The 14,101-nt window shown below is 32.0% G+C and overlaps 4 protein-coding genes across 8 annotated transcripts in view; 2 read left to right on the top strand and 2 right to left on the bottom strand.

Annotated features, from left to right (window-relative positions):
• The first annotated feature begins 6 nt into the window (after positions 1–6).
• LOC128877636 (serine/threonine-protein kinase ATR-like) lies at positions 7–5,919 on the top strand. The gene is made up of 22 exons (XM_054125117.1): positions 7–123; positions 197–357; positions 430–590; positions 859–1,052; positions 1,119–1,203; positions 1,274–1,419; positions 1,480–1,596; positions 1,658–1,797; positions 1,869–2,093; positions 2,166–2,426; positions 2,503–2,728; positions 2,790–2,974; positions 3,047–3,246; positions 3,411–3,583; positions 3,646–3,789; positions 3,863–4,020; positions 4,108–4,339; positions 4,408–4,546; positions 4,656–4,770; positions 4,857–5,010; positions 5,165–5,401; positions 5,471–5,919. Exons 1-22 carry the CDS (start codon positions 22–24, stop codon positions 5,651–5,653), a joined length of 3,738 nt encoding a protein of 1,245 aa, XP_053981092.1. The 5' UTR covers positions 7–21; the 3' UTR covers positions 5,654–5,919.
• LOC128877645 (odorant receptor 13a-like) lies at positions 5,214–8,220 on the bottom strand. Its single transcript, XM_054125143.1, has 10 exons — positions 7,396–8,220; positions 7,158–7,310; positions 6,896–7,082; positions 6,656–6,808; positions 6,502–6,578; positions 6,338–6,437; positions 6,141–6,245; positions 5,911–6,066; positions 5,678–5,798; positions 5,214–5,352 (listed from the first exon to the last, which is right to left on the bottom strand). The coding sequence occupies exons 1-9, from the start codon at positions 7,569–7,571 to the stop codon at positions 5,739–5,741; spliced, it is 1,167 nt and encodes a 388-aa protein (XP_053981118.1). The 5' UTR covers positions 7,572–8,220; the 3' UTR covers positions 5,214–5,352; positions 5,678–5,738.
• Positions 8,221–8,360: 140 nt separating this feature from the next.
• Positions 8,361–10,768, bottom strand: LOC128877640 (actin-like protein 6B). Its single transcript, XM_054125130.1, has 6 exons — positions 10,619–10,768; positions 10,040–10,386; positions 9,637–9,966; positions 9,312–9,563; positions 9,042–9,239; positions 8,361–8,966 (listed from the first exon to the last, which is right to left on the bottom strand). Exons 2-6 carry the CDS (start codon positions 10,364–10,366, stop codon positions 8,751–8,753), a joined length of 1,323 nt encoding a protein of 440 aa, XP_053981105.1. The 5' UTR covers positions 10,367–10,386; positions 10,619–10,768; the 3' UTR covers positions 8,361–8,750.
• A 2,547-nt stretch (positions 10,769–13,315) lies between these two features.
• The window catches only part of LOC128873303 (neogenin), a 32,522-nt gene continuing 31,736 nt past the window's right edge, over positions 13,316–14,101 (top strand). For 2 of the 5 annotated variants that reach the window (XM_054116803.1, XM_054116795.1), the window contains exon 1: positions 13,318–13,875. In XM_054116803.1, coding sequence (XP_053972778.1) covers positions 13,821–13,875 — 55 coding nt within the window. In that variant the 5' untranslated portion in view covers positions 13,318–13,820. Of the gene's footprint in view, positions 13,876–14,101 lie in introns of all 5 variants that reach the window. The other 3 variants (XM_054116822.1, XM_054116813.1, XM_054116831.1) reach the window with 3 other exon arrangements.

The raw sequence follows: 14,101 nt of genomic DNA, 5'->3' as shown, positions 1-14,101 counted from the left end.
GACAGTAAATTTATTTCTGATATGAACGAAGAATTCGCTTGTGCTATACTCTTTGAGCATGTGCGGGCATTTCAAATGCAAAAGAGCAGTCAGAGTATGGACTGTTTTTCACTTGCTATTCAAGTATGCAATATAATAACTTAAGAGCTTTGTATAGTAAACATGTGTGTAATTTTAAGGATACATGTGATTCTAGGAAATTTTAAAAGCATATGATATTTCACCTGAAGGTAAAAATAGTGAACTGTGGGATAACCTACCTTTGACTACGAGACAAATTATCTCTCCCTTTTTAACTTCGCATTACAAAATAGCAGCTGTCAGCAATGATAAAAAGTTTCCACATCCTATTTATGGGTAAATAAAAAAACCTCAACATGATCTTTTATACATGACATTGTACTAAATGTACATCTTCTGATCCCTCAGTTCTGAAGCTGGTTCTTCCGTCGAAAATTGGGCTTACAATTGGCTTTGCAGTATGTTTAACGACATCTACGATGAAAGGCTCAATAGTGTATTACGTGCGTGTAAATTAGCACTTAAGCGAGATATAAAAATACTCACATTTTGTTTGTTACATGTTGTGTGTAAGTAATACTGGTAATATTATTTTAGTAATACTCTTGTGTTTCCTTTAATGAGATCGACTAAAATATCTTCTCCTTATGTGAAGATACAAACATGAGTCAAAGCAAAAAAGTATTCGTTTTGAAGAAAAAAACATTCATTCCATTATCAGAATATTTATCCCTTTAAAAACGAACAGAACTTTGACTTCTTTTCATATCTTCGAAAGAAATACCATGTACATATATGAATGCATATTATGTATTTTCTATTTTTTGTATTCACCAGCATACATAGTAACAAATGCCACAGACAAAGAACATACAAGAATACGAGAGGAAATGTTGACAATAATCGATGTTAAGAAGAAACCCACACTTGATCCTGAATTGTCGCGTCATCGACCGCTAAGACATGGGCATAGCGTAAAGGCAGACGATACAAGAATCTCTGAAGAAACTAGACGAACGCGTTGTGCACAGGTACATAAATTAAAAAGTACTATCTTTGCTGTTCAATGAATAATTTGTTTCATAATTTTTGGACAGATCGTATTTTCAGTATTAGATCATTTGCAAAGATGGCTTTGGGAACAACGATTAAATCGTAATCATAAGTATGAAGCAGTAAAAAGTAAGTCATTTGATGTGGATTATTAACTGTAGGTTTACTTCTAATGCATCTTCTTTTCATACTTGTTTAGATTTCTGTGAGAAATTAAATTCATTGGTAGTGGCTGAAGGTTGTTATCAATCTCGAGAATATCATAGGGCTCTAATGTATTTAGAGCAACATATGGCTTCCTCTAATAAAGGATTGTCAGAAGCACTGGAGGGTGGATTGCTAGCTGTAAGTAAACTCTAAAGTGATATAACTTCAAAATTAACTTTACAGTTTCTTTTCCTGTAGAAAATATATGCGCAATTGGATGAGCCGGATGGTATATCAGGTATACTAGCTACTCAAGATCATACTCCTACGGTTCAGCAATTAGTTTTAGCTCATGAAGTCAATGGACAGCTTCAGGTATGATATAATTTATTTTCAAGTACATTTAATATATTTAAAGCTTTTATAAAATGTATAGGATGCAGCTACATGTTACGAAAGACTAGCACAGAAAAAAACATTAAAACATACATATTTGCAAGGCATGATACAGTGTTACCTTGGTCTCGATCAGCCTTTCACAGCAAAACATATTACCGAAGGAGTTTTGAGCAGCAGGTAATTATATATATAGATATCGAACGAATATTCTTTTTAATAATACGTATCCTTGAAAAATTATATTTTAGACCAGAGCTAGAACCATTAATGATCGAACATGAACCTTTTTGGAGATTGGCACATTTCACTAGACTTGATGATACTTCGCAAAAAAATATAAAGCATACTCTGCTCGAAGATTTAAAGAAAGGCGTGAAACCAGATTTACTATCATTAAAGAAAAACCTAGTATCGTTGCTAGAAGATGCTTCTCGCCCGGGAGCTTATCAACAATGTTACTCCTACATCATGAAGTAAGATTCGTATTTAAAATCATGCTAAAAACTTGAAGAATAGTGTTTATTACAATTTTGTATGATTAATAGACTACACATATTAAATGAGTTCGACAAGGCAGTTTCTACCATGTTAACTAATATAGAGCAACTTCCAATGATATTTGAAGAGTGGGAAAAGCGTGGCCAACTCGTCAGAGCTTCGCGTGGAGTTGAATTTGTATTCAGTATGCGTAGAGCAACGTTAGATTTAGCAGTTCAATTACAGAAAGAAATCAACAATAAAGAAAATTCCATACTTAAACAAGAAATTGGCAAGATTTGGCTTAAAAGCGCCAAGATTGCGAGAAAGTATGTATTTTTATTTGTAAGTGCTAATTATCTTTTTCTAATTGATCGAGTATTCAAATTATATTTATTTTATCAGGAGGGGATTGCATCAACAATCGTACATGTATATTTTATCAGCCAGCGATTCTTGCCCACCGCAACAACTTTACATAGAACAAGCTCAGTTATACTGGCAGAAAGGATGCCAAGAAGATGCTTTTACAACATTAAAACGATGCTTTTCCAGTTGCTTTCAACCCTCTGCATATTACAAAACATTGGCATCGACAGAGCGTATAGAAGAAAGAAAACAATGTGCAAAGGTTTGTTTACAAGAACAGGATAAATTGTCAAAGAATAATATTAATTTTCGTTAATTTCTAGGCAAAACTTTTGTATGCAAAATATAATGATGAAACGGTTAATGTAGATACCGATGCTAATATTATAAATTACAAGGAAGCTATTGAAGTTTGGAGAGAATGGGAAAAAAGTTTACTTTTCTGTGCACAGTATTACGAATCTGTCATAAATAGAATGACTGACGATGAAAAAGATAGCAGAGGACGGTAACTATCATCTAAATACTATAACGTTATATATGTAATATAATGTTCGTTATTAACACACAATACTTTTAGAGATTTACAAGTACACGCTATGAATTTTTATGGGAAGTCACTTCAATATGGTTGCAAATACATTCATCAGTCTATGCCAAGAATGTTGACTATATGGTTGGATTTTGCTTCTCGCATGACATCCCGAACTGTACAGTATGGTAATCGAGAAGTTGAAAAACTTCGACGAGATGCGTTATTAAAAATGACAAAAATTATGGGTAAGGATTTGTTATTCTCAAGTTTAACTCGATTGTGGACTGAAAGATTTTGCTTCTTCCCCTCATCTGTTTACTTAAAGGGGTATTCTAGTCTAGAGGCGAATTGAATTCGAGAATAGTAAAATTAGAATTGAAAATTTGAGCAATATTTTCTTATTGTACAGAAGTATATCAAGAAAGGCTACCAATATTTATGTGGCTGACAGCATTCAGCCAACTCATATCTAGAATATGCCATCCCTCTACGGAAGTGCAAAATACTCTTTGTACAATAGTAGTAAAGCTCATTTATGCATATCCCCAACATTGCTTATGGATGATGGCATCAGTTATCAATGTAAGTTCTCAAATTATTAAGTAGTTAAATAGATTTAAATTTAAAGTATATGTATATTTCAGTCTTCCTACCCTGCACGTCAAAGACGTTGTCAAGAAATACTCAATAACTCTAAATTTAAAACTGCTGAAATGACAAAACTTATTAAAGATTTCCACACATTATGGGAAAGACTAATCGAATTATCCAATAAAACAATTCCAGATGTAAGGTCTAAAATAAATAAAACATACTTCATTAAAATAAATAAAATATTACATATCTATGATTTTCCAATAGGGCGTCATGAGTACTACGGTAAATCAATTATCGCAAAACCTTCCCCGTTTACTTTCACATAGAGATTTTAGCCAAATTATGATGCCGACAACCAAGTTTAGACAATTTCATCTGCCCTCTAAGGGCGTATCATTGGAAAATCACAATCCATTTTCATCGTACGTATAGTATTACACGATACTACTCAAAGCATCTATCGTGTATCATATATTATAAATAGAATAATTTTGTTCATAAATTTGCAGGAACTGGATTCATATAGCTGGAATAGAAGGGAGTGTAGCCATTATGCCATCTTTGCAAAGACCGCGACGTATTGCTTTAAAAGGGTCAGATGGTAGGCAATATCTTTTCATGTGCAAGCCAAAAGACGATTTACGAAGAGATTTTAGATTAATGGAATTCAACGATATTGTAAATAAGTATCTTCAAAATGATCCAGAATCGCGACAAAGAAGATTGTACATTCGAACATACGTAAGTTTAAATAAAAATATTATACGTTAAGTTATCTCGTAACGCAGTATATTTTATTTATATTATAGAGCGTTGTACCCTTAAACGAAGAATGCGGTTTAATAGAATGGGTACCGAATCTAGTTGGGTTTAGACCTGTTATAATAAATTTGTATAAAGAAAGAGGTATTGCAATTACAAATAGAGAACTTAAGAGCATGTTGTGCGGTAAGTAGAAGTAATATTATGCGAAAGTGAATTCGAAGATTTCGAAATGCGAAGTGAAATTCTATTTATTGATTAAATGCGTAGTTTTTATCTGTTTATCACATTGCAGCGTTGAAAGATCCTCTGGAAAAAAAGAGGAAGGTATTCTTAGAGCAACTCTTACCGCGACATCCCTCAGTTCTTGGAGACTGGTTTCGCCTCACATTCCCCGATCCATATGGATGGTAAGTTTTCTGATTAATCCTATAAAAGAAACAATATTTATCATTCGAGTACACGACATATAAAACGAAAGAAATTTGCAATACAGGTACGAAGCACGTACCGCGTACATTAGAACTACAGCAGTAATGTCCATGGTGGGCTATATTCTTGGCCTTGGAGATCGTCATGGGGAGAATATACTATATGACTCTAAATGCGGAGATTCTGTGCACGTGGATTTCAATTGTTTATTCAACAGGGTACATATAAAGCTGCAAATTAACTATGAACAGCGAGCAATTTAAAATGCATTTATTTCGTTATTAATCCTTGTATTTAGTAAAATAAGATATTAACTAAATAGTGTTTATACACTAATCATAGCAAGTAGTAAATTCAAATTGAAATTATCAGGGAGAAGACTTCGACTGGCCAGAACGTGTGCCATTTCGTTTAACACATAACATGGTAGATGCTATGGGACCGTTAAAAATTGAAGGACCATTTAGACGTGCTTGTGAAATAACTATGAGGGTTCTTCGACAACAATGTAGCACTTTATTAAGTGTACTCACTCCATTTGTATACGATCCACTTGTAAGCTGGAATAAGAACCATACTGGCGAAGGAGGTGAAAAAACAAATGAAAAGGTATACAATATATATAATAATGAAGTAAATTGTTAATATCAGTATTGACTACAACGTTAAATATTTTAGGCTGTAGTACATATAAAGAATATAGAACAACGGCTAAAAGGTTTAATACGATCTCATGGGAAAAAATTAGAAAATATTGCCTTGAATCTTAGTGTCGAGGGACAAACTAACCATCTAATTCTAGAAGCAACAAACATAGATAATCTTTGCCAAATGTATTTTGGTTGGGGTGCATATATGTAACAAGTATTATAATGTATAAATTACCTGTATATAGGAAAAACATGCATTACAAGTATTTAGAATGATACAAATCAATTCTTTGGTCTCAAGGTTCTGAATTGAAATGTCGAAGCATCATAAAATATGAAAGTGCAGTACTAAGTGTCTGTAAATGTATGTAAATAAAGTAATTGTTGTATAGTATTGTATACTAAGTATTGTAATAATAACAATTTTATATATTTTTATACATAAATTAGCATTAATAAAATTTTTACCGATGTGAAGTTTTCTAAATGCATTACGTATATTTTTCCAGCGGTAACGTAACTAGGTTTTTGAGAACGTAACATGAACATGCACACTTCATTCTTAATGAAAGCTGGCAATTCGTACCACTGTATAGAATATACAGCTCTATTTAAACTAGAACTCTGTAGAAATATGAGATAGTTTAATATTCAATATATGTATTGTGAATACTAGAGTTTTGTATGAAATTTATTACCTCGGAGATTAAAATGTCTCCAGGGAAACAGAATAGTAATAGTTGAAAAAGTGCCATCGTAAAATGAGAAAAGTATCTAATTAATTTAGATTTTTCCATTAATGCCTATAATTAAATAATATGTATCAACCATTATACTATAATTTATTTATTTTATACATTGTTATAATTTTGAGTAAATTTAGAATCATGCTTACTACAGAAACCTGAAATCCGACGAAACAAATTATAAGGGAGCTGGCCATAGTTTGCAGAAAGAGGATTAAATGAAAATTCTTTTCCATATTATCACAAAACCTAAATTTCAATTAGATGGATGAAAAACTAATGAAATTCATTTATGCACATTCAATTAATTTACCAAAGAATTACTTGATGATGTTTAATTACATGCACCACTTGAATCTTTATTTTCAAGTTGTTCTTCAAACTATTTATCTATGAAATATGAAATTTGATTGAACGATATCGTTGCATAAAGTCAGAATTTTATGTAAATAGCATACCATACTTACACAATAAATGTCGGAATCTAGTTGTTTTAAATTTTCTTTAAGAATTTTGAAATGCCCACATGTATGAAGTAAAGCAGTTGCAATTAGGGTGTCAGTTGCAAGTATCATCAGGCCACAGACAGTCGTTGCCAGTATTTGAGATACATAAATAATCTATGTATGCATTTGCATAAATTAAATAAATCAAATTTGAAATTATGTCAGAGTTATAACGAAAAATAAATGATTTGCGTACGATACCTCGTAGAAGGGAAAATTATAGAAAGCTAAAGGATACAATGCAACAAATGGAAAACTCTTCTTTGTTAAATTATTAGTCGAATCTTGCATTGTAGTAATAAGCGTTTCAATAATGGGTAAACTAAAGAAAAATAGTAATGCATTAAATATTAAAAATAAATATCCCTTTGTAATGTTTTTAGCACGTCTGAAAAAACATATATACTTTATTTATATTGAAGTAGTATTAACGCTAATCTTAGCAGCATTAATGATTATTTACATTGCATACTCGTGTAAATGCCCAAAAACATCAGTTCTAACTATTTTCCAATAATCTATTAACATGAAATTTATAAAAGGTTCCAAATTTGTTCGATTAAACATCCAAATTAATGATTTTAGTATAGAAAGTGAAATTGTGAGTAAAACTGAACTGAAAAAAAAACAAAATTATTTACTTAGTAAAAGCTGTTTATCAAGCTAAATTTTAAGTGCCACAATTTTAAACGTATCCAAACCTTGTTTCCAGAAGAATATTGAGATTTTCCAAATTTATATAAATTTGTGCTATTAGTGGTATCACGATAAGTATAATACAACTAATGCATACAATGTATCTCACAATATTTATCGGGTAAAGTCCAACAAACTTGAGCACTAACTGATTTATGAATATATAATTTTCAATATTCATTATATTTATACTGTTAACATTGATAAAAAAGGATGGTTTGCTAAAGAAATATGCATTAGTAATTTTAAAATTTGTCTACTACAAGGAATATATTCTAAGCAAACAACACATCCGTAAATCTAATAGTCCAAATAACTGATAATATGAAGATATTGCTACTGTCTTAAACAATTTGGAATTCATCCATATTTTACACTAATTTCTACTTTACTGAACAGTTTGCTTTTAAACGGACACATACTGTGACTTGAAAGTAGTCGATTATTAGTATCAATTGTTAAGACCATAATGATACATTTGCTTTATAGAATATTCTGAACTTTGATCTTGTACTAAGGCAATTAAAAAAATATAGTCGTATGTACACCACTTACTTCACTAGTACAGTAGCTCATTAAATGTGTTTAATATAATGATAGGTTTCCTTTGAAACTGTATCTTTTAGTCATATATTATTTACATATAATGATTCTGCTACTACATACAATTTCAAAGGTGTACTTTTAAAAGAAAATTACAGTTCGTTACTCATTCAATTTCACGAGGAGAGACTGGCTTTACAATTGTATTTTAGTCCAAGGGGAAATACACGTGACGAAGGAACCTTGATAGAGATGGGAAAATGTTATTTCCGAATAATGAATATAAAATTTTAGATTTATTCGTGAAGATTTTCTAAAACCGATATCCAAGCAAACGAAGCGCAGACAAATGCTAGTTTACAACTCGATCTAAAGTATGTATTCGGAAATAAAATAACCCATTTTTGAACAGTGACAATCGTGTACATTAATTTTGAAGACGTGTATTGCTGTAAGTTTTTATAAAAATTTTAATACAACTTGTATACACCATACCTTATAAAATTTTATTGCGTCTACGTGGTGCATTGATAATAAATAAAACTCCCACTTTTGACGGCATATTTTACAAGTCATTATTCGATATCACGTATAAGTAAAATATACTTATTCATGTCTTAGGTCAATATTGAGAACACACTTGTTTTAAACAAATGTTAAAAAAAATTAAATTTCTCACTGTATTTATAGACTTTAATTTGTTTAAATGTAATCTTTCATACCTATTTACTTATAAAGTAATCATCAAGGAAATGTTTGTACAAATATTGATGATATTATTAAACGAAGATGAATGGAAATAAATTATTTTCTTAATTCAAGGACATTTCCGTTCTACTTGACTTTTCCCACTTTCTTCGTATTCTTGGCTTGAAATCCACATTTGTTGAAAAGTACCAATCGATGCCAAAATAGACCCACCGATCCAAGCTCCAAATCGTCGTTCGGTGCATCCGTTTACGCTAATCAATTTCAATCTCATGCTAGATGGTATTCTCATAGAGAGGTCTCTATTCAAACGCTCCGGGAAACCCTAAATAATATATTGATAACAATGTAAACGAATTTTCGAAATGTTATACTTTTATTTATGATATTCTAGTTGTACCTGAATAAATGAATTGCCACCAGTAACAACAACACTTCCATACAGAGCCGGTCTAACGTCAACGTCGCACATGCCTACGCTAGTTGTTACAATATGACCTACTCCCAACATAGTATTACCAACCATACCACCACGCATTTGTACCATACTAGGATCAAAGAGTGCTTCTGGTATTCGAAATCTTTCGCTTCCAAAATCCTTTAAATGTTATTAATATTTGTTAGACACTGATATTCTAAAAATAATACACGTTGCGTTAATGTGAAATACCTGATGATATCCAGTAGGAAACTCATACTGTACAGCAGGAATCGTGGAAACTATTTTTTCATCATATGGAGTTTCAGATACTTGTAATACTGTAGCTTGAAAATCCTGGATGAGTTTCTTTACCATGTAATTATGCCAGGACTTAGTAACTTCAGGCAAACCTTTCTTTTTTACCCATCGTGGTTTATCGTGATCTTTTACAACTTCTTTACTACCCACCATGTACGAAGGAGACAGATCAATGTCGTTGTCCTGTTATTATTTAGAAAATGTAATTATTTAATTTTCCTATTCCTTAAAATAGGAGTACTAATTATATTTATACCTGGAGAAATTGTCTACACTGCATACTTATATAGTCTCCTCCAAGTGGAGATTTGACTATTGCTTGCGTCAATACAAAGCCATCTTGAACAGGCACAGCAGATGTATGCGTTGCACCACTGTCAACAACAATACCAGTTGCTCTACCATTTGCAAATGCAGCAAGAACTGCATTTTTAACAAGAAAATAAGCTGGCACATTGTACTTTTCAAACATTAATTCAGTTAGTTTTTCTCTTTTACTGCGTACATTCCATGGTGATTCAGAAAATAATACTGGGTGATACTCCGCATCAGATTGAATTACTTTGGAATATGTGTAATCTAAAACCTATCAAAGGACACATAATAGTATCGCATACATATGCAATTTGAAAATTCAAAATGTTATTTAAAAACGTTACCTTTTCAAAATGATCCCAATCTTCGATCATACCATCTTTCATATAACTTACAACTTCCATATTCTTTCGTGGAACATGTAGTATAGTAGTGTCGATATAATATTTGGTTCCAGACTGGGTAATATTATTATCTGGCTTTTTGTCATCAATGTCCATAGGTTCTGTTTTTGTTGCTGTACAATTGCCATCTTCTCCTACACCTACAACCGCTGGAATTTCAGCTTTTGGAGTATCTTCTTGAGCGTAACCAACTCTTAAAGAATGATGACCTAAGTCGAATACTAAAGCTCCAATTTCATCACCTCCATAAAGCATTCCACCAGACATATTGTTGGTTTGAAAAATACCTGTTACAACAGTAAAATGACTTTCAGAAGTGTTCAGAAACACTTTTTCCGTAATAATTAATATAATCTCATGATTGTTGTTTGTATTAACAATAAAAAGGAACAAAGAAACCAACTTCTGTCATAAAAACAATACAAATGCTACATTTACTACATATAAGCCGGAACGGTTAATCATTCATTTCGAATTAATACATTAGAAATAAATCTATATCGTAACTTCACGACTCACCGTAACTTCTCTACAAAAATAACTCAATGAAATGGTAAAAATATATGTACTTGACGACTACATGAACGTTTATTTACGTATTTTGTTTTAACGCAACAGAAACATAACCTCAACTCAGGAAGACGCTTAGTGCCGCCACCATAAACTGCCATGAATGCAACAATTTTCAGATTGGCCTACTAGATCGAATTACGAAATTCACGGACCTAGGAATATGTATTCTACGAAATTCTACTTCAGTCTTCCATCGGGAAGAGAGGAATTTTATTTGTTGAAAACAGGAATCATCATATTAATTTGAAAAATAATTGATTTTCTATCAAATCATTCCTGAGGTATAATGCAACATAAAGACCAACATACATATATGTATATATATACAGGGTGTCCCAAAAATGTTGGAGGTCCTTGAAAAGAGTGGTTCAGGGGGTGATTTGAAACAACTTTTTCCTTAGCGAAATTGTTGTCCGAGGCTTCGTTGAGGAGATATTAACGGAAAACACTGACCAATCAGAGCGCGCGTATACTGTTGGAGCGGCCACGATAGCGATGGCTACGCGCTAGGTAGCCGCTCTCGTACGCGAACAAGTGACTCGACGTGCATCGAAGGATATTGACGCGGCGCGGCCGCTCCAACGGTATCCGCGCGCTCTGATTGATCGGGTTTTTTTATTAATATCTAGTTAACGAAGCCCCATCTGACATTTTTGCAAAGGAAAAAGTTGTTTCAAATCACCTCCCGAACCACCCCTTTCAAGGACCTCCAACATTTTTGGGACACCCTGTATATATATGCATACATACATATATGTATATATGTATATTTATATATAAATATCGAATTTTGAAAATATTTTTCAAAAATTTAACGATATTAATGTCTTTTAAATAGAAATCACCGTATTAAATTTCATGATTGTTTACAAATTATTTCTGAGGTACAATGCGAAGAAAAGGCCAACATAGACATAAATACCGAATTTTGAAAATAATTTTCAAATTATGATTTTCTATCAAATTATGAGGTATAATGCAAAATGAAGACCAAAAGTACATGTAAATATCGAATTTTTAAAACGGTTTTATTTATTGCATGAGAGCTTCGTTCATTGTAGTTCTCTGGGTTCACCAAAGGAAGAGATGGTCACTTATTATTAGTAACAAGTGAAGTTATAAAGAGGAAGTAGGGTTCTTTTATATTTGATTGGTTATCTTGATTCACTATTATGTATTAGTATAGTTCAGTCAGTCCTTGATTATGTATGAAATGCCTCGACACCTTCCATATTTACCACTAGAGGGCAACCAACCAATTCTTTTCTTGCAAGTGCTGATAGGTACTGAAAGATTTCAAAAATTTCCAATTATTATACACATACATATATATATAAAGTCTGACTAATTGTAAGTTATTAAATTTTTTAGTGTTTAAAACAAAGGTTTTCTAGGTAGGCTAGATAGCCTAGAAGGAAACGTTCTCTCTTCGTTTTCTCGTACCCTACACTTTTTACAGAACTTCAATCATTGTAGAAATTTTCAGCGCCATTTTTTTGAAATAATCGAGGTTCTACTATCTTCCTTTTTGTTGCATTTAACAACAGGGAAACCAAAACCTAGTGGAAACAAGTATTAATACTACTAAATAAAGGCTTTTAAATAAGCTTATATAAATAAGCACTTGTGTGGTTTTTTTAATACTTTTTATGAACTAGGTTTAACTAAATGCGGTATCATAAGTTGTTGACAATTGGACGACTAATTGGAGCAAAAAAAATGAATGTTAGAAAACAAAATAATATTTTTATTTTTAAGAATACTATCACGTACTATGTACTTTTCCTTTTTTATGTGGAAACAATTTATAAAATACATTTGCCAATTACACGAGTAGGCTGTGGCCAATTCATTTTATAAACACATCAATGAAATAGTTATTTATGACATTTAAATTCACATTTTCCTTGGACAAGAAATATGAGATAATTTGTATTCTAAATAATACGACATACAAAATTTATTATATCGAACTATATAGTATATATTCTCTAAGTTCAAACAGCAGAAGAAGTAAAGGAATACTCATCAGATTAAATCTAGATAAGTGTATTATTTTTCATTGTTGTATTCTGCCTTAGATATTTTCCTTGCGTTATGTAATTTCCATGTTTCCATTGTTTGAATAAAATGGGACTGGATTTAAAAATGTTCTTTCTCTAATTAGGGTTAAAAAAAGAAATTTGCAAACAGCAGGCAATCAAGTATTATTTATCGAAGAAACGTTCATATAGAATAACAATGACGCCTACCTGAACAATTTGGAGGAATAATATTTGCAAATTATTCTTAATTAAGGATCTACGGGATGTACAATCGAAGACAAACGTATATGAAATTTTAATTAATCAAAATATCTTTGTAATTACAACACTTAAATGAACAAATTTATAATTATAAGCTTGTTTTTAATGTCAAGTTTCTAATTTATCACGATGTTTTTTTTAAATTTATTTAATTTAAGAATTTCATTTTTAATATTTTTAATCATTAGTAAAACAACATTTGGTATTGAAAATACCTTGAATTCAATGTGAAATAATGAAGATAAACCTTTCTTTTGTATATCTAAAATGAATGATATAATTTATTTAAAGATACTTCACAAAAATTCGAAGACAAATGTGTGTATGTATGTATCGTTAGAATTTTGAACTTAGTAAAACAACTGCAAATTTTTTGCGGGATTTTGGGAAACTTGTTAAAATAAACTAGAATTTTTTTAATAAATACTATTTTAATATATCTCCGAAACATCTTTGAACAAATGCTATTACGAAATGGCTTTTTCGTTGGCTACGGTAAGAAACATTTAAACCACCTGTTAATTCGGTGAGTTCTCGCTGATAGCGTTGCGATCGCGAGATCGTACAAAATGGCGGTGGAAGTCAGATCGTTGAACGACTCGAGACAATGCGGAGGTGTATAGCCGTCCTTTAGCCATGTTCTATCGTCGCGTTCGCGGCAGTGTTGTGCGATAATGAGGTTCGCGAATGCAAGACTCGATTCGTCGTTTGACAGGAGACGGTGAGGCAAAGGAATTGGCATGTGTTCTCTCGCTAGAACATTGTATGCTCGTGCAGCGATCGCGTGAAGAAATTACAGTGGGTTTTCGTACGCGTCGGAGTCTGTGACACCCGCTGGCCCAATGGAGCCGCGTATTCTCGCTGTCCTGTTGGCTTTGTTGACATTCGTCGTACTGGGTAAGTCCGATGTATTTTTACCGTAAAAATACAATGTCTGGTGTTATTTATGCCGAGTAGATCACACTCGGTTGCAAATTCTATCAAAACTCTGTGTGTATTAAAAAATGATTTAAATCACAGGTGTATACATATATACATAATGAAAACGCCTTCTTGCTACTATTCAGACGAAAATGCAACGCTATTTTGTTACCTTTTGTTCAATATTTCAATCGCGTATCGC

This window comes from Hylaeus volcanicus, chromosome 1, assembly GCF_026283585.1.
Source record: "Hylaeus volcanicus isolate JK05 chromosome 1, UHH_iyHylVolc1.0_haploid, whole genome shotgun sequence".
NCBI classification, from domain to species: Eukaryota; Metazoa; Arthropoda; class Insecta; order Hymenoptera; family Colletidae; genus Hylaeus; species Hylaeus volcanicus.
This window is presented reverse-complemented; position numbering and strand designations above follow the sequence as displayed.

Bases quoted from the DNA above. Each gene is read 5' to 3' on its own strand.
- LOC128877636 (XM_054125117.1), top strand. From the start codon at position 22: ATGAACGAAGAATTCGCTTGTGCTATACTCTTTGAGCATGTGCGGGCA. The intron at 591-858 runs GTAAGTAATACT...TGTATTCACCAG, and splicing joins TTGTTTGTTACATGTTGTGT to CATACATAGTAACAAATGCC. The intron at 1,053-1,118 runs GTACATAAATTA...ATTTTTGGACAG, and splicing joins GACGAACGCGTTGTGCACAG to ATCGTATTTTCAGTATTAGA.
- LOC128877645 (XM_054125143.1), bottom strand. From the start codon at position 7,571: ATGAATATTGAAAATTATATATTCATAAATCAGTTAGTGCTCAAGTTT. The intron at 6,438-6,501 runs GTAAATTAATTG...ATTGAAATTTAG, and splicing joins CATCATCAAGTAATTCTTTG to GTTTTGTGATAATATGGAAA. The intron at 6,246-6,337 runs GTAAGCATGATT...ATTTAATTATAG, and splicing joins TCGGATTTCAGGTTTCTGTA to GCATTAATGGAAAAATCTAA.
- LOC128877640 (XM_054125130.1), bottom strand. From the start codon at position 10,366: ATGTCTGGTGGAATGCTTTATGGAGGTGATGAAATTGGAGCTTTAGTA. The intron at 9,967-10,039 runs GTAACGTTTTTA...GTCCTTTGATAG, and splicing joins ATTGGGATCATTTTGAAAAG to GTTTTAGATTACACATATTC. The intron at 8,967-9,041 runs GTACAACTAGAA...TATATTATTTAG, and splicing joins GTGGCAATTCATTTATTCAG to GGTTTCCCGGAGCGTTTGAA.